Raw genomic sequence first — 22,671 nt, 5'->3', positions numbered from 1 at the left:
CTTGCTTTATGCTGTGAAACCAAGAATGTGCCCGCCGCCTGACTTGCTGTTTGTTGTGTAATATACTACTCCCACTGCTAAAGCCCCCCAAAGTTTAGTCTCATGGCTTCTGTGATCGAGTGCTCTTTGTCCAGTTATCAGATGTTGTGCTAATCTCAGCAGGAAATATCATGGCTGTGCCTAGTTGTGGGCTAATAACGTGCCAGAACAGTTTAAAAAAAACACACACACACACACACAAAAAACACCTCCCCAGGCCCCTAGCCTGGAATAATGAAGCCAGGACAAAGACATAATGGGCTTTATTATTAGACACACTTACAGAGAAGCTTATTAATGAAAAACAGTTTGCGGGAAGAGTTGGCCTAGAAGTCAGCTTCCATTGTGAAAAGTTCAAATAGAACGTGGCTTTGTTGAAGGGGCGCCTGAATTCGTGACTGGTGTCTCAGATCACAAAGGCTCCTCCTGTTCGAGGAGCTCCTGAAACATAGCCATCCTTTCTACCTTGGAGAAAGTGGAAAAAATGAGAATTTTTCAAGTGAAAAATTAACCTCTAGCCCTGCTGTTTCATGGTTGCCCTGGCATAATTTAAAGAGTATTTGCAGAGGCAAATTTTGGTGGGAGTACAAGGTAAAGACATTTTAAGCTGTTTTTCTAAAATCTGGAAAAATCCATCTGACTGTTGAGTTCTAACCTGCTTAATTAACAGAATCGTTTGCATTGTTAATAATTTGTTCTGACCTTTTGTACAGAAATATAGTCTCCATTTTAATAGGCTTAGCTCAACCCCCAAAATGATTACCTGTAATATCTCAATTCCTCTAATACTCAGTGAAAAGACTTAAAACTGAATTCATGTGAAAATGTGCATTGTTCCTGAATAGTTTTTTCTGGGTCTGTCTTCAGGGTTATGTAAGCAGCTTCTAAACATTTTAAATCACTTCTTTTTTATTTCTTAAGTAAAGATATGCTACCCTTCCCTATGTTGGATCTGCCCCCCACCCCCCATACATTGGTTTTAACTTTATTTGTGGCAGCCCTTTTAAATAAGGACCTATAGGCTATTTAGTTGTTGCTGTACTGTATTGGCAATTATAACATCTTCTCTGAAGATATGTAAACATCTTTAATATTTGATTTAGATTAGTGTGCGGGTGGCAGCTCTGTTCCTGGTAGTAGTAAAGACTAGACCATAGCATTTTTCACAAGGGCTTGAAGGAACACAAATCAAGTGTCGCGAGTGAAATGTAAAGCAAGGAGTCTCCTAGGGCAGGTATGCTTAAAATCTTCTGTGTGTTTCTTTTTAATCGCTGTCTTACAGTCTGTCAGTAGGAAACCCCCGCCAGAGATTGTCAGACGTTGCTACGTTGTGTTCACCCAGTTCATCTTTTCTACCTGGCTGCCCACACTCCTACGTTCTTCCTCCCTTGTCCACTAAACTTGGAATTAAAATAGACAGGTAACCTCTTATAACTGTAACCAAGTGGTTTGCGGAAGTCTAGGGCGTGGCAGAACCGAGGCTTGAACCCCAGTCTTCCAGGTAATGTTGAGTGTGAGGGGTTACCTAAGCACTGAATTGGTACCCAGATCTCTGAATTTTTCTTCTAACTTTTCTGTTTCCCTGAAATGTACTCCTAAGTCACCCAAGCACATAAATCCCAAAACTCTTCTTCCTTGATACTCAGTTTGTTAATATCCTGAAGATCCTTCCCTGTGTGCTGATAGCATCTTGAATTCAGATCCACATCTGTTCATGCTGTTCATGAACATCTGTTCATGTTTTTGGACGCATTTCCTGAATTCTCTTTCCCCACCCTGTCACACATGGGTCTGTAAGTATGGCATCAGGAGTACTGATAGTACGGCTGGGTACCACGCCAGGCTCTGTCTAACCGTTCTGTCCTCTGAGGCTTTTGCTCAAATTATCTCCTGATACCTCGGGCTCTCAGATTGTGCTCCAGGGCAGAGACTAGGATCCCAGATGCTGTCTGGTGGTTCCCAGTTGTCCCCTACATCATTGTCATCTTAGCTGATTGCCACAACCCAGTTTCCTGACTCCACCCCAGACCTCTACCCAGTCACAACCACTGGGAGAGGGGCTCAGGTGCATCGTCCACCCATTCTGCTGGTAATTTTTCACACTGGAGCTGGAGGGTGACCACCCACTCCCCCCCCCCACCGCCCAGGTCTAGCCTCAGCCCAGCACTTGTTGTGGGTCTTATGCACTGACCCAAGCCTCTTCTCCTGGTGCAGCACACAGGGCTCTGCAGTTCTAACGAGGTTTTCGGAGAAATTGCAGAACTCAGTTCAAAAAACAAGGTAACGGGACACCTGGCTGGTTCAGTCTGTGGAGTGTGCGACGCTTGATCTCAGGGTTGTGAGTTCGAGCCCTATGTGGGGTGTAGAGATTACTTAAAAATCTTCCTAAAATTTTTTCTAAAAACAAGGTAACAATGCTGATTCTGTTTATAAGTAACAAGGACTGTGGCACTGAAACGCCCTGTGAGGGAATCAAACAAATGCCACTTCTCAGCTTTCCTGGGCCACACTGCTACCCACCCAGGTATTTACAGAGGAGTTACTGTGTGACTTTCAGTCTAGGGTGCTTGCTTACCAGTGTTTGTCTTCACATGTTGGGGGAAGGATGTTTTTTTACAAAAACCTATTGAACACGTTGCTGGTGCTGTTTGCTCTCACAATTACTGGTTTGGAAATAGCGTCTTTTCTTAAAGAGGTATGAATCCCCAACAGGGATTCTTAGTTTGGGGTTAATTCAGAATTCTGTAATTCTCTGCAGAGTGTACGGATTTCGGAGTTCTAATTGTGCTTCGTTTCTGCCTGAATCAATACTGTATTTGAGAGAAAAATTGAACAAAGTGCTACACTGTTTGGTTCATTAACGTTCACAGCCATCCTAGAGAGATGGGAAATACTGTGCAGGAGAAAGTTGTATAGAAAGATCTATGGACATATTTTTTAAATTCTCAGCTAACTCCACTTACTGACTTTGGAGAGCCTTATCTATTAAGTATTTATTAGTAGTGTGTCTACTAATTACAGGAAGACCTTTTTCGGTCTTAAAACATTCCTGCGGATTAAAGAGAATCTCCTCTTCTCAGGTATCTTGCGAGCAAAGAAATTGGATCTCTTGCATGGCACCCTTTTGCCCGTCTTTACGTGGCAGATTTGTGGAAAGTAAGAAAACCTTTGGGGAGATTAGGAAGGAGGCCGAGAGCAGTGGGCCTCCCCTTGTATTATGAATACTCATCATTCTCTGCCACCTGTCACTTGATGCCAGGGGACCGTGCATGTAGACTAGGAGGTGGGAGATGATGCCCATGGCTTCGTGCCCAGGCAGCATCAGGACAGCAGCAACTTGCACAAATTCGCCCTTGTAAGAAATGCCAGCCTGAGTTATTATGAAACCTGATGCTCATGATGGTTTCACTCTGCCAAAGTGCTTCTATTTGTCTGTTATTGTTCACGAAATAGAATGTGTTTTTTTTGAGATGTCCCGATCCTCTGAAATAATGCTTTAATAAACTGGTCAAGTATAGGCCTTTGTGCCTGCTTTTTAGTAGAGAACGTGGACTCTCCGTGGAAGGAGCCCCCGTAGACTGCCCCCATAGACTGCCACTAGAGGCCAATGGCCTTGGCAGTGGCAGATGGATTTGAGCATTTCCTCCGAGGCACAGGCTGTACTAAGTGCTCTAAGTGTCTTTGCTCATAGCAACGACAGGAGGCAAGCCTCTTGTTTTCTGATTTCTAGTTGTGGAAACTGAGGCGCAGAGCCGGGAGGCATCATTCCCAAGGCTGCGCAGCCTTGGTCAGGTGTGGCAAGGATGTGAGCTGGCATTTGAGCCGGGATCAGTGGGAGGCCAGAGACGGTGATCCTAGCTGTGGTGACTTGTCACGGTGACAAGTGCACGTTCTACAGAGGAAGCAAATGATTACTGGTGACTTCCCAAGAATTCTGAGTTTTTCTACGTAAACCCCCGGTGTGGCTTTGTGTACCTGTATTTGCCTGATTTGACCACAGTGAAGATGCCCGTGCTCTGTGCAGCCCGGTGTCTTCTGGCCACGGGCGTATGGCATTTAGAAATATGTGGGGTTCTGTCCTGTTGTTGCTGAAACTGAAGCCAGATGCATTTAGGGGCAAGGTCTGGGCACTAAATACCTGCCCATGAATGGTAAACATCTTTCCCGTCCAAAAGACACAAGTGCACTCTACCTCGGACTGGGCACTTGGCTGAGGCCCCAGGGTTAGTGACACAGTTTTTTATGCAAGTAGCGTAAAGCCAGGAAGGGTTGGGTTGGTGGCAAGATGGTGGACATGTCCCTGGAGAAGAGCAGCAGGGGAACAGGGCGATGAGGGGAGGGCACACCCAGAGTACAGGGAACGCAGGGATCGTGACCGGGCTGGTCCCATTTGAGGGGGACTTGGGCATGTTCAGCCGGATCCTCTTAGCTCGCACTCCGCGCTCTCCCCTGCTCCTGGCCTTCTCCTCCCCAGACTGCCTTGAGCTCAGCTTCGCCTTGGCGGTCAGCCCTGGGCCTCTGGTTTTTTCAGGATGGGTCCTCTGGTCCTGTGCAGGCCGACCTTCCTTGTTCTAGAAATGCTGGTTTTGCCCCATTTCTGCCCTCGGCTCCATCATATCCCTCTGGTCCCTGCCTTCTAAGCAGAGTGGTGGTCAGCAGGATGGCTGAGGGGCTCCCGTTCCTGAGGTGGGCTCGGTGTGCATCCAGGGAGAGGCTCCCGCGTGGTGACTCCCTGTGCCGCCTTCTGGGCCAGGGGCCTGATTCAAGTATTTGTTAAAAAGAAACCATCCGCTTTATGGAGATAGAATTCACACCCCATAGAATTTACCCATTTAAAGTGCACAGTTCAGGGGTGTTTAGTATATTCACAGAGTTGTGCAGTCATCACCATGGTCCATTTTAGAACATTTTTCTCACCTCCACATGGATACCTCAGACGTGTGAGCAGTCACTTCCCAGCCTCCCCCACCCCAGGCCCTGGCAACCACTGATCTACTTTCTGGCTCTGAGTTTGCTTATTCTGGACATTGGCTATAAAGGGAGTCCTGGGACACGTGCCCATCTCTGTCTGACCTCTTTGACTTGCTTTCAAGGGTCACCTGTGTTGTCGCGAGCATCGGTGCTGTGTTCCTGCTTGTTCTGAAGGCCCTTCTGTTGTAAACCACGGAGGTATGCCACGTGACCTTTCTCCGTTCCTCCGTGGATGGACATTGGGGTTGCGTCCACTTTGGGGCTAACAGAAACAGCGCTGCTATGAACATTCATGCACGACCTTTCGCGTGGACGTGATTTCATTTCAACTGCGGTAGACCTAGGAGTGGAATTGCTGGCACATATATAGGCAACTTTAGGTTTATCCTTTGAGGAACCGTCATGGTGTTTTCTGAAGCATGTACGTCATATTACATTCCCTCTGGCAGGGGATTAACTCCCATCCTCTTAACGGCAGTGTATATAGCTAGCTTTCGAGAGATGATGGTAGCATTAACAAATTATTTGAAAATATGCAGAGTGATGAAAATACCGTGGATACATTCATTCCTAATGCACATCTTGAGAGGAAGTTGACTGCTCTGCGTTCGATGCAGCTTCTCGGGGTTTTCAGATGTGCACAGGGTGGGAGGCCATCCCTTGATGCATTTCCATCATCATGCTCTTGATCAGTTTCCGTCTGCTCATGTCGTGGCGTGAGGTCGCGAAGTTCCTGGTTTCGCCGTTCTCCATGACCTTTGCCCCTAGATAGCAGGTGGAGGCGGAGCAGCGTTGGTGGCGGTGCCTGAGAGCCTGTGGGTGGAGGTAGGGGTGGGGTGTGAGGCTTTAGTGTTGGGTCTGCATCCTGGGAGGGGGCGCTGCTGTCTGCTGGGAACAGTGGCCATTTGGTGGTGATGGAGACACTGTAGGGGCCCCTTTGTCTTTATACTCTGTTTCGACTCTGTAACATTCTAAAGTAGAGATCTGAAGAGATGCAAGCTTACGATAAGGGTATTGATCATCAGAAAGGAAGGCTCTGCAAACTCCCCTTTTGGGAAAACAAAGGGGAGGATGATGATATTGACAAAAACATGGCCACGTTCATCCTCATGACCTTGGCTCTCAAGATGACAAACGATTCCAGCCAGGTTCCCACAAGTTTCTAAACCTCAGGTGCTCCGGCTTTTGGATATTCAGGTCAGATTTCCCACAGAAGATGTGCAGGGCTTGTATATCCTTTGAGTTCATAGACATTTGCAGAGGAACAATTCCTTGTTGACACTTTTTGGGGGAAAGACAAGCAATATTTTTTTAGCCCCCTTACGTCACTCATGGCCCCTATATTAGCAAGAATATCCCAGTACATGGTATTTTATATTTCATTAGATACACTTTTTTAAATGAGATCTTTGCCGTCTTCACCTAGTGATCACTTATATTTTCTAGTCTATTCTCTTTTAGGCCTTCTGCCTCTTTTTCATCCTTCCAGTATTTCCAATAGAGTTTTCTGCCATTTCTAGAGATTTCCTTGGAAGGGAATGGGGTTGGCATACAGGGAAAGGGTGGGAACTCGTTATTCCGTGTTCTGATCTGTTGTGCTTTGTCTCTGGCCTTTCCTTTTATCCGAGTGGTGTTTTCTCCTAGTTCTTGTACCACAAGTTTGAGTCAGGCGGGTCTCTGGCGCCTTTGTAGATATTCAGCCACACTGCCTTTTGGCTTCAATCTGGAATCATCCCGATTCTGTTTGTTCACTGGATTAAATAAATACTTCGAGTTGTATCTCCTCTTACTTGACACTTGGAAATGAGCGGCATGCAAAAAGTCATGGTGCTTACAGCTAAGATCCATTAAACTATTTTGACTCTGTTTTTCAACTAGGAGATGTACACATACTTGGCTCAAATACGCCTTTTTCATTTCACTTAAGAGCAGCCAAGGAATTACTGTCATTCAGTTTAAGCCTGTTCCAAAGCAGCCAGTAAATGAAAAATGTTGATTTACAACTCAAGCCTTCGGGGCTGTCCATGACCAGTGCAGGGTGCTGATTATATGACCTCAGCAGCATGGAAGGGCAGCTGGTGCTCATCCCTTTAGCAGACAATTTGTAAGCAGCCACTGGTGCCAGACATTTGACGAGGCAATGAGGACTCGGTTTCCATGAGATAGAACCCAGGTCCTCACGGATTAGTCCAGTATGAGGATAGCAGCATGTCCCCGACTGCGGTGGCATCATGATTTGGTCTTGCCCTCCTTCCCACCAACCCACATGCAGCCCCAGATCCTCATCATGGTTCCCCAGGAAATCACCACCTCCACACCGGAGCTGAAAGTTCTGGCAGCCCCCGTCCCTCGGCAGGGATGAGACAGAGGAGATTATAGCATAGTGTGGTGAGGAACAGGGAAGGTTCTGTCCAAGGTGCTGTGGGAAGGGATGGCACTTCAGCCAGGCTGGACATGGCGGGGGAGGCTTGAAAGAGGGGCGACCTGCAGGAATGCAGGATAGATCACTAAGTGTGGAACCCAGCGAGGTGGGAGAGGGGGGCGGGAAACTCTGGGTCTGTCTGATGTGGCTGGAGTCAGTGTGGTGGGAGAAGTAACCAGGGCCCCTCAGGAAAGGCATTGCAGGGGTACCTCAGTAAGATCATTCTTCATCCTGGAAGTGACTGGGAACAAATAATCCCAGTCAGTGCTTAGTCAGATTATGTCACTGCTAACAGTATCCCAGCCAACAGTGAAATATTTGAGTTGCTTGCTCAGTACCAAGAAATTTGCTAAATCCTTTGGGTGCATTATCTTACTCCAATCTCAGTACCACTCTGAGACATGGGTGTTGTCATCCTTGTTTCGTAGACGAAGAAGCTGAGGGCTAGCGTGTGGAGAAACCAGGGCAGGTGAGGATTGCATGGCCGATGGAAGCAGAGTGGATTCAAATCCATCAAGGTCTCTGCTGTTCATTCTTGAGCTGTGTCCCCTAAAAGATCCTGGTTGATCCTTGTTTGGGAAACACCAGCCCAAGAAACCAGAATTTCATCTCTGAAAATTTCTTTCAATTCGATGTTATTAGTGCCCAAGAAAGTTTGTCTTTAAAACTTGTGAAAACATTTTTTAATCATTAAAACTCAACATTAAAAAGTCTTCCTTGAACTCCAATTTGAGAAAGATTAGATTCATGCCGCGGGACACTGGGGGCAGAGAAACTAATTAGGAAGCAGTTGTGGGGGTCGGATGAAATATGTAGGTTGGGGCGGGGGGAGAAGAAGAGAGCACAGATGGATTCTAGGCAATGCTACTCATCTAATCTAGGACTTGGAAAGGAAATGTGGCCAGCAGTGCGCAGGGATTTTAGATTGACTTGAGTTTCGAGCTTAGGGAGTTGGGGATGGTGTCATTCGTGAGAAAGGGATTAGAGGATAGGCACGGGGTAAGGTGTAGAGGTCCATTTTTGGTTTTTGCATGTGGAGGTTTGTGCATAAAGATGCTTTTGAAACATCAAGATAGTTTGGAATTACAGGAATGGAGATTGTCTACCAGAGTTCAAGTTCATGCTGTCAGGGTCTGGGCCTCTGACTCAGAAGAGAGGGATCAGAAAGGAACACTTAGAACAAGGGCCAAGAGGTTAGGACCTGGAATAAGGGACCTCAGAAATGAAAGCTGGTGAACCAGTTGTCTCAGGAGAGTGGGGCCAGGAATCACGGCCCTTGGGCTTTCATCCCATCCATGCCTCTTGCTTTCGGTCTCTCTGGGCCGAAACTTACATGCTTAATACAAGTGGATTAGAGGAGAAGCCCTTACTGGGTCTAATCGCTGGTGACTCTCGGGGGGGAACGGGTGTACTATTTCATTTTGTTTTTGTTATTTTGTGAAAGTAGCTCTATAATAGTCATTTTTAAAATTAATTGAGTCTGTTATGCGTATCCAAATATGTTCACTAATAGTGATTTTGATTGGACTGGTTTTTTTTTTAAGGCTAGAAATGTTTTGAACTTTGAGAAAATGGGAAAGATAGATAAGTATACAGAAAGTCCAAAACACCTGCAAGCTTGTGATCCATTATTGGAGTTCTGATACATTTTCTTCCAGACTTTTTGCATGCATTTTTAAACTTTTTGTAATCAAACTTTTTGTTTTGAGGTCATCGTAGCTCCACATACATTCGTGAGCAGGAATATAGACTGATTCCAGATACCCTTTACCTGCTTTCTCTCAGTGATAACATTTTGCAAAACTCAAGCACAATAGCACGACCAGGGTCTCAACACAGTCGAGATACCGAACCATTCCATCAGCGCTGGGCTCCAGCATGTGGCCTCTTTAAAGCCAGCCCCATTACCCTCTCGCCCCTACTCCTTCTTAACTTCTGGCAACCACCAATCTGTCCTCCATTCTAATTTTGTCATTTCAAGAATATTATGTAAATGGATCATACCCCATGTAACCTTCTGGGAGTGGCTTTTTCAGCTTTTGCCTTTTACAAATAGCGCTGCTGTGAACACTTGTGTGCACGTTTTTGTGCAAACACAAGTTTTCATCTAGATAGAATGAGTGCCCAAGAGTATAGTTGCTGGTGTGTATCTGTGTGCACACAATTACTGGTGTGTGAGTGCGTTTCTATGTGCATGCATTTAAAAAATTAAACATAGGATTATACTATGTGCATAGTATAACTGTAATGAAACAATATTTGCATGAAGCGATCTTTTTCTTGACACTAAATTCTTCAGGGTGGAAAGACTGGCTTGAGGGCGTGAATGTCCTGGGATGTCTACGAGAGAGCTTTGGAAGCTGCTTCCTAGCAGAGCCGGAGCAACCAGTGTGACTTTCTTCATGCAGATTTTCCTAAAAACTTCTCTGATGAATAAAGAAGTAGTGTAGTCTAACATTTAAAAGAAAGATGTACATCATTATAAAATCACAATTCCTAAATGTTGCATATAAATTCCGATTTTTGATCTTCTTTTCCTTCTCATTTCCTTAACTAGCAGATACTAGCATGTTCTTTAACGCGCGTGTGGCGGCCATTCCTTCTGACTGTGCCGATTCACTCTTAACAGGTAACTGTTTTCTCTGACGCCCACCAGCAGAGGTCAGGGCTAGTGCATCACCTCGGTCTCCCTGGTTGGTGGGCAGTTGCCCACGCGAGCAAGTCAGGTGCGCTTAGCTTCTCTCGTGTGGGGTGGTTCTCATGGGCAGATGTACTGTCCACAGAGTAGCTTCCTGGTGTTTAGAGTTCTCAGACTCTTATCCTGTCCGTCTGCCTGTAAACTCCACGGTGTCATCGAAACCATGTGCACTCAGTGGTTAAGATTTCCTGCTCGGGGACTGACCTCCGGAACCTCCCCTCCTCGTGGGGTTGTGTATCATTGCTGATGCTTTGGGTGCTGTGGTACTTGTGCCCGGGAAGGCGGGAGGAAACCCTGCGTTTTGAGGACAACAGTGTGTGTAGTGAGTGCTCCTAGGAGCGATTCAGACATTGCTTTCCTGTGGGGTTTCTAGAAAGTTGGACTCATTGAATTGAGTTTTGTACTGAGCTTTCTTCTGTTTCTCCAGGAAAGCAATCGCAGTGTCACACTTGGCGTTAGTTGTCTGCGATGAGGAGTAAGCAGAGAAGAGTCTGCCCCACCTTACTTAGCAGCTTCTGCGGCCCCCGGTTTCTTCAGGTCAGAGGCCAAGTGTCACTCCAGGGCACAGCCCCCCACACACACACCCGCCCCAGTCACTCCCCACTAGGCGGGTGCCCTGCACTGCCCACCATACCTAATTTCCTCTGTTCTAGCCCCCGAGGTGGAGATCTCCCGTTTATGTTTCTGATCGCTCGGGAATTGGTAGGCTCTTTGAAGGATGAGCCTTTTAAATCGTTGTTTTCCCGGGGTCCAGCTCTCAGCCGGCACAAATGGCAAATGAGGGAACTAGAGATGGTAAATCAATGAATTCAAAGGATATCTCTGAACTGCTGTCCCTCTAGGTCTGACTCTAACATGTGTGCTTTTCCACAATCCCAAGGAATTCAATGCTAGCTGCGCTGTGTGCCCTTGGGCAGGTTTCCCAACTTCTCTGATCCTTTGTGAATTCATCCTCAAAACAATGAGCAACACTGTTTCGTCCCCTGCCTGGGATCAAATGAGGCAATATCATCAGTGTGTCCGGTGCACGTTGCCAGCGGTCACTAAGTGCCTTGTCTCTCTGTCCAGCCCTTTGCCTTACTTTGATTTTGTACCCAAATGCCATGCATCCTGTGACATTGGGCCCCAAACACCTGATGACCGTTTAAATGGCTTAATCTCACAAACTAGTTTGTCTTTGAAAAAGAAAAGATCAATCTTTCATCTGTAATCGGTCGTCTGTTATCTAGCAAACGCAACAAGGCAGGCTAAGGTAGCAGATCATTGATGTAAAGATGGTTTTAACCCCCTGTGCCGTGTAACTAAAATGCTAAATCTGACAGGTGGGAGCTGAAAGCGAGGCCCTGTTGCCATTTTCCCCGCACCCTCGGAGACTAGGTGTGTATGATTTTGCTTTTGAAAGTTCAATGGAACTTTCTAGTGGACTTGCCATTTCTGTGCCCCATTGACTTTCTGCAGTCTCTCGAGGCTACAGCAAAAACAACAGGCCAGCTTTTCAGTTAAGTAGGCCAATTCCTCTTAGACTTGTCCTGAGGGCATACATAGCCACTGAGGACCCCGGGGTCAGGGGGGCTGGCCACGAGGAAGCTCCTGGTTGGTTTCCATGGCTGCTTATTTTAGCCACAGGTGGGGAAGCAGAAGCCTTCACCTCTATCATGGATCGTACTTGCCGTTGTGAATTCATAAGCCAATAAATAAAAGAAGGAAATTAAATTGAGGGAGGTACCCCCAGAAACGAAGTTGAATCCAAAGAAAACCCAAACGAGGCCAGCCAGATTTGTGCAAAGGGGTCAAAATGGAAAGTGTACGTCAGTTTTTCATCAGATAATGTATAGGTTCAGATTGTCCTAAAAACCGTAGAACTTACTGTGCACCCCTCCCTTTTGCTCATTCCCTTCTTCATCCAGCTGGTCTCGAAGCTTGTGTCTAAGGAGTCTGGGCTCCTCTGTCTGTGTGAAGACCATTGATGTATTTTCTTTTGGAATGTTCTACGTTCTTCCTTGCATGATGCCCCCTCATGGAATAGATACCTTTTATTCAGTCTTCATTTGTGTCCATCACTGTGACTTCTACCTACACCATTTTCTTTAGCTTTCATAATGAGTTATTACCATTCTTATTTTGCAGGTGAAAAAAACATGGGCCAGAGCAGGTGTAAGAACCTTGCTCATTTTCCCTAAGCTCTCGGAAGCATAGGTCTAGGAGAAATGAATCCAGCCAGATCTACCTCCAGTACTCCAAGGCCATGTTTCGGTCATTACCCCACGCTACCTCTCCTTATACGTTATACCCATTTTGAAACACAGGACCGTTTATTCCGTGTTTATTGAGTCTGTATAGTGGGCCAAGACTGGCTCTGGGGAGCAAGGTACGCATGCTTCTTGCCCTTGTAGAATTTTCGAACCATGGTTTGCAACCCATAATAGGTATGAAATCAGTCCAGAGGGTCACAGCCAGTATGTAAAAGAAACAGAATAGAAAATATTGAGATGCATCAGACATTGTGTCAAGTGTTTTATGAAACGGTGTGTATGGTAGTTTACAGGATAAAACATTTCTAATTGTAGGTTGTGGTCAAATGAGTTGAAAGAGACTGACCTGGGGTCCCAGACTGGGGGACCCAGAGGTGCTTTTTAAACAAGTAAGATGACAGATTAGATAAGCAATTATAGGCTGTCCTAGGAGCTAGGAAGACGGTACACACAGCAGAATAAGGAAGAGGCCAGCATGGTGTCCGTGACTGCACTGATGTCTCCTGAGAGGGTAACCTTGAGGCTGAGATCTCGAGAATCCCAGGATGCACGTGGCCAAGACTCGGGACAGCAGCCGCCCTGGGCAGGGGTAGGGAACAAAGTAGAAAGAGCTGGACCATAGCATCCGACCATAACACAGTACAGGTAGAAAATAGTAATGCAGATAGAAGCAAACCCCAATGCCTAGACACCATCCTCGTCCTCACCGCCATCACCCTCTTAACTCAGGTCAAATAAGGAAGAACCAAAAACTAAATTGCAGAATATAGTCATGCTGATGTTTGACTAACCTCTCTTCAGTGTTTTTCTTTGCTTCTAAAATATTTTTATATTTCACGAAAGGTTTTGTTCATAGGCATTGGCTTGTTCACATCATTTTTTTCCTAGTGTCTCCCTAGACCGCTGGTTGGTAGGCCTTCTAGACCACGGTATCTCAATGTGGCGTCTTGACATTTGGACTGACTAATTCTGCGATGTATAGCAGCCTTCCTGGCCTTTCCCGATCTCATGCCTGTAGCACCCTACTCCTTCCCCTGGTTCCGAGGGCCAGAAATGTTTACAGACATTGCCACAGGTCCGGGGGGGCAGAGTAGGGGCGCCGAACTGAGAACATTCTAGCAGAAATTCTAGGATACAGTGAGAGGAGGTTGCCTAGATCGAGAATGCCCTCCGTCCCATCTGTCCATCAGAGGAGGACATGAGAGGGTTCCTTTCTTTTTCCTTTCTCTTTGACTGGGAAAGTTAAATGTTAAGACTGGGACTTCTAATGACTTGTAATAAGAGCAATCTGTTTATATACATAAAACCATGTGTTAGAGAGACTCTTGCCTCCACGTGGTGGGAGTTTCCTTGCGATATGGGTGCTATCCTAAGGTTAAACGTGAAAGTGGACTGACAGTGGCTCGGCTATTTTTTATTTAATTAATTGATTCCATGCCTTTTGACCTTTCATGTAGAAGTGGACCCAGCAGTAGGCAAGCCTTCCGAGTAGTTTTTCCAATAGTGTTGATTGGTTTCTTTTGTTCTGCCTCATGCTTAATCCAGTCTGTCTTGTGACCAGTGGCTTGTATTTCTGTAACAGGAGCTATTTGTTCGGAGGCTGCGTTTTCTCTAAATTGGTTTCCTGTCTATTAATCTTCCATATTTTCTGCCCCTTCTTAACCTTACCACCTTTCTCCTAGTATATGCACCATTGAAGTAACTACATTTTTTTCTGAGTTGGGTGGGTTTTTTTTTTTAAGATTTTATTTATTTATTTGACAGAGAGAGACAGCCAGTGAGAGAGGGAACACAAGCAGAGGGAGTGGGAGAGGGAGAAGCAGCCTCCCAGTGGAGGAGCCTGATGTGGGGCTCGATCCCAGAACGCCGGTATCACGCCCTAAGCCGAAGGCAGACGCTTAATGACTGAGCCACCCAGGCACCCCCTGAGTTGAGTTTTACGGAATATATTTTGTTACTGTATTTTGGCAGCTGCTCCCCCCAAAATTCCTTTTAAAAAGAATTCCATTCTTTAAACCTAGAGTTTTCCTGCCATTTGGGAATAATCTTGTGTAACTAATATTCTGCTGATTGTTGCACATACCAATGACTTTTGATGGTTCAAGAGACTCTCCTTAAAAATTCTCGAGTAAGATTGTGGGTCTCATTAATCCTTGGAAATCTTTCTAAATTAGATCAGGTGCTTATTCAACCACTATGCATTAACACACTGAATGCGGGGGGCTGGTTCCATCTCTTACTTCTTGGGGTCTCTACTTCGATGTGACCCTATCAGTGAGGCTGTCCTCATATCTAGTATGAAGTAACCCCTCTTGGTACTTAGTCCCTTTACCCTCATGTATGTCTTCCTAAACATTCATCACCATCTGCGATGGATATTTACTTGTGTATTTGGTTTATTTCCTTCCCCTTGTTGGAATGTAAGCTGTATTCCCAATGCTTAGACCACACCAGTAAATATTCTCTTGAATGAGTGGATTACCTTAATTTATCAGACCCTTATTTAGCACCTGCAGTATGCCATGCACCATTCTAAAGTCTTCACACACATGAACCCATCTCTGAAGGGATGGTAATACTTGCCTCTCCTTCACAAATCCATTTGCTCTACTATTCTGCTTTTCTGGAGATAATTCGTATTTTGAGCAGCTGCTGTCCTCTGTCTTGGCATAATGTTTCTGTCTTTTCTGTTTATAGTCTCTTGTTTATTTAACTATTCTCTCCCATCATGATTCTGTCTCCTTGAGGCCATGGGAAGGATTGGTTCCAGTTCTCTGGATTTTCCCACTCCTAGAATGGGCACGTGCCCACGTTTGACACACAGCGTGTTCCTGAAATCCTAAAGTCAAGTGTATGAAGGTGGGAAACTCTACGGTGTTTAGGCGATTCTTTCAGTGCTGTGTGCCTGGCTCTGGACTTCAGTCCACGCATTGTCTTGCTGCTCCCAGGGCATTAAAAAAGACCAGTGTTTACATATGACGAATATTTGTGTGTGTGTTTATGTGTGTGTGTATAATTTTTTGGTGTCTAAGTGTTGTAGGCTGTATATGATTATTTCCAAAAGGCAGAATCAATATAAATGCAGATGACAATTTTAGTGTTCTAAATTATGTCTATCCTCACATTCTGGAATTCTCCGTATACTCATGGACATTTAGTAGGAAGAGTTGTTTCCACATTGGGAAGGACTTGCTGATGGTGAGTTTTGGCGGGGGGGGGGGTGATGGAGCAGGAGACAGTTGTGCTGGCTTTGGTGCCCTGTCGTCTTTCCTACAAGAACCTTTTCCTGGGAACGTGAGCAACGGTTCTGCCCACTGTGTTGGCAGGAGTTTTGAGCAGGTGGCATGAGAAGAGCCTCCCAGTGTGTGCTAGGAGCAGAGAGGTGACACAGGACTCTTCTTTGCACTCCTCAGCTGGCTGGGAGTTCGTGGGGCCAAAGTTCTGCTTCTGCACCCTGATCGCAGTTACTGCAGATGGAGACCCAAGTACCAGCCCAGTGGTTAGTGTTTCCAGAAATCCTGCTTGGGGCACCTGGTTGGCTCAGTTGGTTGGGCGTCTGCCTTTGGATCAGGTCGTGGTCTCAGGGTCCTACATACAAGCCCCATGTCAGGTTCCCTGCTTGGCGGGGTGCCTGCTTCTCCCTCTGCCCCTTTCCGCTGCTGATGCTCGCTCTCTCAAATAAATAAAATCTTTAAAAAAAAAAGAAAAAGAAAAGAAAACCTGTCTGGATCAGCATCATTGACATGTAGCAAGCTGGAGAAGAGCAGAGTGTTTTAGCTGTTCATTTCTGGGATTTTCCAGGTTCCCCCAAGACAACTTCAACTCTTGGCCTAAATCTGTTTCTTTAATTTTCTTCCATGGTGCTTGAGTTAGAATGGAAGGTCAGTGTCTTCAAAGTGCATCCACACTTTTGAATGTTCCTGCACATTGTTCTTCTTTCATACTTGTTTCCTGGCCATGGCATACCCTACCCTGCACTCCCTGAGCAGTCTCCAGGCCTGTCCTACCCTTTGGGTGCTTACGTGGCGGGGTTGGCTGCCTCGCCAGGAGGTGGGGCCGCTGGGGCTGGCGCGTCTCCTGGGGGATGTCTGCGCCCAGGAAGCAGCTGGGGAGAGTGGCTGGCCTGGAGAAGAGACAGTCGGGTGTCTGCTCTTGCATTGAGCAGTTTCTCAGGACTGGATTTGACCAACTCTTGTGGTTCATGTGGCAGAAATGCCACTGCTGAAGTTTTATTTTTTCTCTAGAAAAATAAAACATACCATTTTTCATGGCTTCTCAAAACCATTGGATTGGTACTTTGGCTTTCTTTAGTGTGTCATTCTCTTTTGCAATAACATACTATTTGTTGCCATGTAGGCAAGTGGTCGATATTTAAAAATAGAATTCCCCAATCAGGAGGTTCTGCAGATACTGTTCCAGAAAGATCTTTGTGGGGATGTGCACATATGAAGTACATGAGCCTGTGAAGACTGTACATTTTTCACGTTCTTTAGGTCCTTGCTTTCTATGTCTTCGTGTTTTTTAGGGATGAACGTTGTAAAAGTATTAAGATGAGTAATTATGGCGTAGACTCCGTCATCGAATGATTTTGTTATGTACGTGAGTTTATATGTAAAGCTGGCCAAACTGACCCACAGGTGCAGCTGACTTAATACGGTTAATCCTGTACCAAGTCAGCAGTGATAAAAAAGCACTGAGTAGATTTTAGAAATACGTGCAAATTCAGTGGTCAGTCTTACCACATCCGAGTTCGTCATGTGCTTGCTACCACGCGTGCGCGGCGCTCACGGGCGGTGGTTGGAATTCTAAGGAGGACAGGTGTCAAGCCAACAAACTGATTTTATTTTAAATCCAAGAAGGGATTTAAGGATATTTTTTAACGTATTCCTGTGAAGATGTGTTCCAACCTTTGCACAGATACGTATTTGAACAAATAGGACTGTATGGTGAATTTGTGGAACACTTAGAAAAGCTGTTAACGTGAAGTTTTGAAATATATTGTGTGATCCCATGTGAGACATTACACAAGGAAGCCCAATTACTTTCTAAAAGTGTGGTTAGCCAGTTTCTTAACTGCTACTGATTTATAGCATTGGAGAAATACATGCAGAAGTGTACCGCAAATTTATGATTTCTGCGATTCCCGAGGGATGGCTGATACTTGAACTCATGTCTTCGAGGAACATCTCATGGCAGTTGTCAAATAATTGCTTCCTTTAAAAATAGATAAGTGGCGCAGAGAAAATGCAAAAGTTCTCTGCAGTAAGACTTCTCATTGGCCAATTCAGGATCTTGTTGCTGGAGCTGTGCTGAGATTGTACTTTAAGGTGGGAAATGTCTGGGGAGACTGTTCATTGCTGATCGCTAAACAGTTGCATTCATTCTGTCCATCAGGTGTTCACATACAAGCAGAGCACAATTACACACCAGAAGGTGACCGCTATGCACCCCATGAATGAGGAGGGCGTGGATGACATGGCCACTTTGACCGAGCTCCACGGCGGATCCATCATGCATAACTTATACCAGCGCTATAAGAGAAATCAAATATATGTAAGTTCCGCTTGAATTCTCTTTAAAAATCCCTGAAGTTTGAGCGAATGTTAATTTTTTTTTCCAAAGGGTGTTTCCTGCCTTTTGAGAATGTGTCCAGTTTATCTAAGTAAACCTGTATTTTCGGGAGTTTTGCCAAATTAGAAACGTGGTCCAATAAATCATGGTCTCGTGTTTATTGCCTTGATTTTATTAGAGGGGATTACTTTCTATTGAAGGGTAATTTGACCTCTTCTCGTGAGTGCATTCTGTTTTGCTAAGTGTTCTGTTCTATGAGGAAGTGGCCAGAATGGTTGTCTTCCTCAGTTAAGGACCTGGGGGGTTAGGGGTGGGGAATGTGGATTTGCAAATAATAGTACCTTGAGGTCCAGCTTTTGTCTCCTTTTCTTGATTTTTCTCCTTTTATGGATTTTCGCATTTTTTTCTGGGTCTGGAGCCCCTCCAGGGGAATATTTGGATCCAGGGAACCCATCTTTCTTTTTTGTAGGATTCCTATTTTGAAGGGAGACACGTCCATAAAAAGCAGGCGTGCACATTTTTCTCTTAATTTGTGTGAAATGTGACTATATCTGTATTGTAAGAGTAATATTTAGAAATCATTTCCAAAAAAATCATTTTTATCATACATCATTACTTTTTGACGTTAAAGTACATATATTAGTTTATCTGTCAAGACTGGCCTGCAGATTTTATCTTTTTCATCTGCCTGTTTCTAAGCCCTTATAGTAAAGGGGGGCCAACTGCTTTCAAATGTTTTTTTCTTGTCAAGTTCAAATTTATAGGGTTTTTTAAAAAAACAACAATTTTAATATTGTAAAAAACTCTTGATCTTTTAATAATTTTTCTTCAGCAATACGCTTAATTTTGCCAATACCTTTGTGGTTTTGATGCCTAACGTCAGCCTTTACAGCAAGCTAGTGGGTGCTAACGGAAACTCAGGGCCTGCTTAGTGTTCTCCTTTCCCCAATTTATTTAGCCTTAGACCGGGAGAGGAGATCTGGGAAATGAGGAGGAATGGGTTATTTGCGGGTTTAATGCTTAATTTTCCTCTGCTTTTTACATTGCGAAAGTGTCATTTTTGCCAGATTGACCTAATGTTTGCCACGGGTTTTTAAGCAGCTCTATGGGAAGAAAGGCAGTGGGATTCGAACTCTCTGGCTGAGCTTGCTTACACTGGGTCTCGAGAGTATGATATTTTCCACATGTTCTTCAGGAAAGGTAACATTCACACGTGTTTGTGAAGACGTGGCTATCCCTTCTGTGTTGTGCACATTCTGGTGTAACTCCGCTCGGTTCCCAGGGCAGAAATCTCCAGGGTGACCCGTGGGCTCCCTCCTTCCCGGGGAAGAGCCACGACATGCGTCCAGGTTGCTGTACCTGAGTATTGAGTATTATCTGACATTGCCCAGAACTTTGTTTACCTAGCAGTTTCCTTGCTCAGTTTGTCAAGGACTGACTTTGTCTGTCTTGTCTGCCTTTTTTTTTTTTTTTTTAAGATTTTATTAGAGAGAGAGAGCGCACGCAAGCATGAGCTGGGGGGAGAGGCAGAGGGAGAGAGAAAGGGAGCAGCAGGCTCCCCGCTAAGCAGGGAGCCCGACGTGGGGCTCAATCCCAGGGTCCTGGGACCATGACCTGAGCGGAAGGCAGACGCCCAGCCAACTGAGCCACCCAAGCGCCCCTGACTTTTTCTTGAGCCAAGGACATTCTCAGGCACCTGGTAGTTGTGTGAGAAGTGTCTGCAGAACACATGCCAAATGTATTAGAAATAACATCCTAGTTGATGCTGAAATGCGAAGCTAGATTACAATTTCTTTATAGGTGTGCATGTCTTGTAGGTGAGTATTTCAGAACTCACCGGCTTCTATCTTTAGGTGCAAGTGCTTATATTCTACATTTAATAGTCAGGGAAAAGTCAATCCATTGGGGGGGAACTACCCAGGGGGTTAAAAAGGCAGAGACTTTTAAGAGTTTTTCTCTCCCTCTTTTCGTGGTGATGTTAAACCTGATAGCTAATTTGCCCAATAAAGCCTGTGAATAGGGTCTTGGTTTTTTCCCTAGAATGAAGATCTTTTTCCTCCCCTTTGAGGGAAGAACACGGGATTTTTGTACCTCCGATTTGCAGGTCAATTCACTTAATAATGCCCTTCTATGACTGCCTTTTGAGACTAGGATAATTGTATTATCGTAAAGCAGCCCCTTGATTTTCTTATCGCTGAAGCGGTTTGAGGTGGCTGCCAGGGCTCCTCAGGCTCTGCCCCATCAAGACAAAACCACCACCTGTCGGGAAAACCACAGCGTTCCTACCTTTGATCCTCGCTCTGAGTGATGCCTGTCTATATGTTTAAAAAAGAAACAAATGACTTGTAACCAGAGATGCTGTATTAGTTTTCTATTGCTGGCATAAAAAATGGCCATAACTATAGCAACTTAAAACAGCAGGTAGTGTCCTTCAGTTCTGTAGGTCGTGGTCTGATGGGGTCTTCCCAGCCTCAAATCCAGCTATGGGGAGGGCACTGTTCCTTTCTGGAGGCTCTAGGGGACGATCTGCTCCTTCTGGTCATATATGAGGTTACAGGACTGAGGTCCCCATTTTCTTGCTGGCTGTGACCCAATGGCTGTTCCTAGCTTCCACGGGTCCCCTTCCTTCCACCTTCAAAGCCAGCAGTGGTGGTAGATCGAGTCTCTCTCATGTTTCAAATCTCTCCTTCTTTCCTTCTCATTTCTCTCTGCAGCCAGGACTTCTCTTAGCTTTCAGGATTCCTGCGATTAGATAGGGCCCACCTGGATCCTCTCCCTGTCTCAGCATTTCCAACCTTAATCACATCCTCAAAGTGCGTTCGGCCTGGACATCCAGCGGTACCTTCCTCCACCTGCCATAGGTGGCCTCCTGTGAGTCATGTTATGGAGAAGGAATCCCCGTGGGTCTTCTCCGACGCTCTGCATCTTGCCCTCTTTCGTTGGTTGGCTTTCTGGTCCGAGTTAGCAGGTTACATGGGTTGCTGATGAGCAGACCCATCTCCACGCAGAAGGGTCTACTGCCTTGTGCTAAAAAGGACCATTAGCTTTTTTTCTCCCTGGGGATCGCCCTTACTGCCGTACCCCAGTAAGATATTTTTCCCAGCTGTTACCACCCTATAAAGATTACGATAAAGCACTCAGAGTAGACAAATCTGAGTTGAGCATGCTTTTTTCCACTCGCCTCCTCTTGGGCTAGAACCCAATTTAATCTGTGTGTCAGTTTTTAATATGTTTTTTAAAAGGTCGGTTGTCATAACCCCCATATCTGACAGGACTGTTTTAAAATCAAATGGTAAGTGAAAGCTTCCGGAACCTTTGTACCCTTCCCGCATCTTACTCGTCTCTACTGCCAGGTGTGTGTTTATAAAGCCTCCTGCCTGGAACTTGGCCCTGGATCCTTCAGGGCAGAAGCTGAGCAGATTTCTCTGTCAGTGTGGAGGTCTGCATGACCCTAGCCTTGCCACTGGTCCTTTTGGGATCTGACCCCTGGTCAGAGCAGCTCTACTCTTTATGTAATTGCCTTGCATGAGGCCCTGCCTTCTGCCCTAATGCTGGGTTCCTTTCCTGGAACTTCAGCTTCCTGGTGCCTGAGGCTCTGCCTTGCCTCTCCCCTTCTCTGGCTACTTCCCAGACAGGAGCCCTGCTTAGCACGACAGCTCCCAGCCTGGGACTTCATCCCACACTCCACCCTGAGCCTCTTTTCTATGGGCTTCCTGCCACAGGGGCTGTTCCCTGATGGCCTTTCCTCGGGAGAGGGTCTGATGAGGGTCCCACGTTCCTCTGACTCCTCTTACCACTCATGAGATGGGGTGAGGATTAAGTACCCATACGGGTTAAGTTCCTAAAGGCTCAGGGAGAGGAGGGGCAGGGCATGTGTTTGTGGGACAAAGAGGGAAGAGATAGGGAGAGGTAACCTGTAGGTGGACGAGAAAGCCTGAACTGACCATGAGAAAGCCCTGTGGGGGGACGGGAGGGGCAATAATGACACTTCAGAGGAGGGATAAGAGTTGGTTAGAAGGAAAGGCTAGTGGACACCATACAAGAACGTGGAGAGACGGGAGTGCATTCATGTGATGGACTCACTAAATTGGGAGAAGTTCCTTTGCTCGTGGAATCTGGTGTGTGTTAAGGAATACTGAGCCCGCTAGACGGGATAGGCAGGCTGGGGTCAGGACACCCCTAAAGCAGTGATTCTCAACCAGGTGATTGTGTCCCCAGGGGACATTCGGCGCTATCTGGAGGCATTTCTGGTTGGCTAGCTAAGGCAGAGGATGCTAACAGTATCTAGTGGGTAGAGACCAGGGGTGCTGCTGACATCGCACAGTGCCCAGAACAGCCCATCTGGACTGAGCTGTCGGTAGTACCAAGGTTGAGAAACCTTGATTTGCTCATAGTTAGTCAGCAGCGTTTGGGCTGGGTGGTAGAGAAAGCACACCATCTTTGTGAAAAGTTTTTGAAGAGAGAATTTCCCTGAGATAGAACTTGGACAAGCTGATAGGGAAGCGGCGTGGTATAGACTAGAGAGGATAATTGGCGGAGAGAATGTTGCCAATACGCCAGAGCGAAGAGATGGAGGGCTTTAGCCCAGGGTGGACAGGGTGGGGAGTGGGGGAGGAGCAGCTGAGAAGCGTGGGGGAGGAAGGGCTGGTTTTAACGACTCCCAGCCTGGTGAAGGCCTCGTGGCCACGAGACCGTGGCGCTGACAGTCCTGGCAAGCT

General features: G+C 46.0%; 1 protein-coding gene across 2 annotated transcripts in view; it reads left to right on the top strand.

Annotated features, from left to right (window-relative positions):
• The window catches only part of MYO10 (myosin X), a 206,989-nt gene that overhangs the window by 68,693 nt on the left and 115,625 nt on the right, over positions 1 to 22,671 (top strand). For both annotated transcript variants that reach the window (XM_026506716.4, XM_048224254.2), the window contains exon 3: positions 17,777 to 17,935. In XM_026506716.4, coding sequence (XP_026362501.1) covers positions 17,777 to 17,935 — 159 coding nt within the window. The remainder of the gene's footprint in view (positions 1 to 17,776; positions 17,936 to 22,671) is intronic.

This window comes from Ursus arctos, unplaced genomic scaffold, assembly GCF_023065955.2.
Source record: "Ursus arctos isolate Adak ecotype North America unplaced genomic scaffold, UrsArc2.0 scaffold_15, whole genome shotgun sequence".
In the NCBI taxonomy this organism is placed as follows: Eukaryota; Metazoa; Chordata; class Mammalia; order Carnivora; family Ursidae; genus Ursus; species Ursus arctos.
This window is presented reverse-complemented; position numbering and strand designations above follow the sequence as displayed.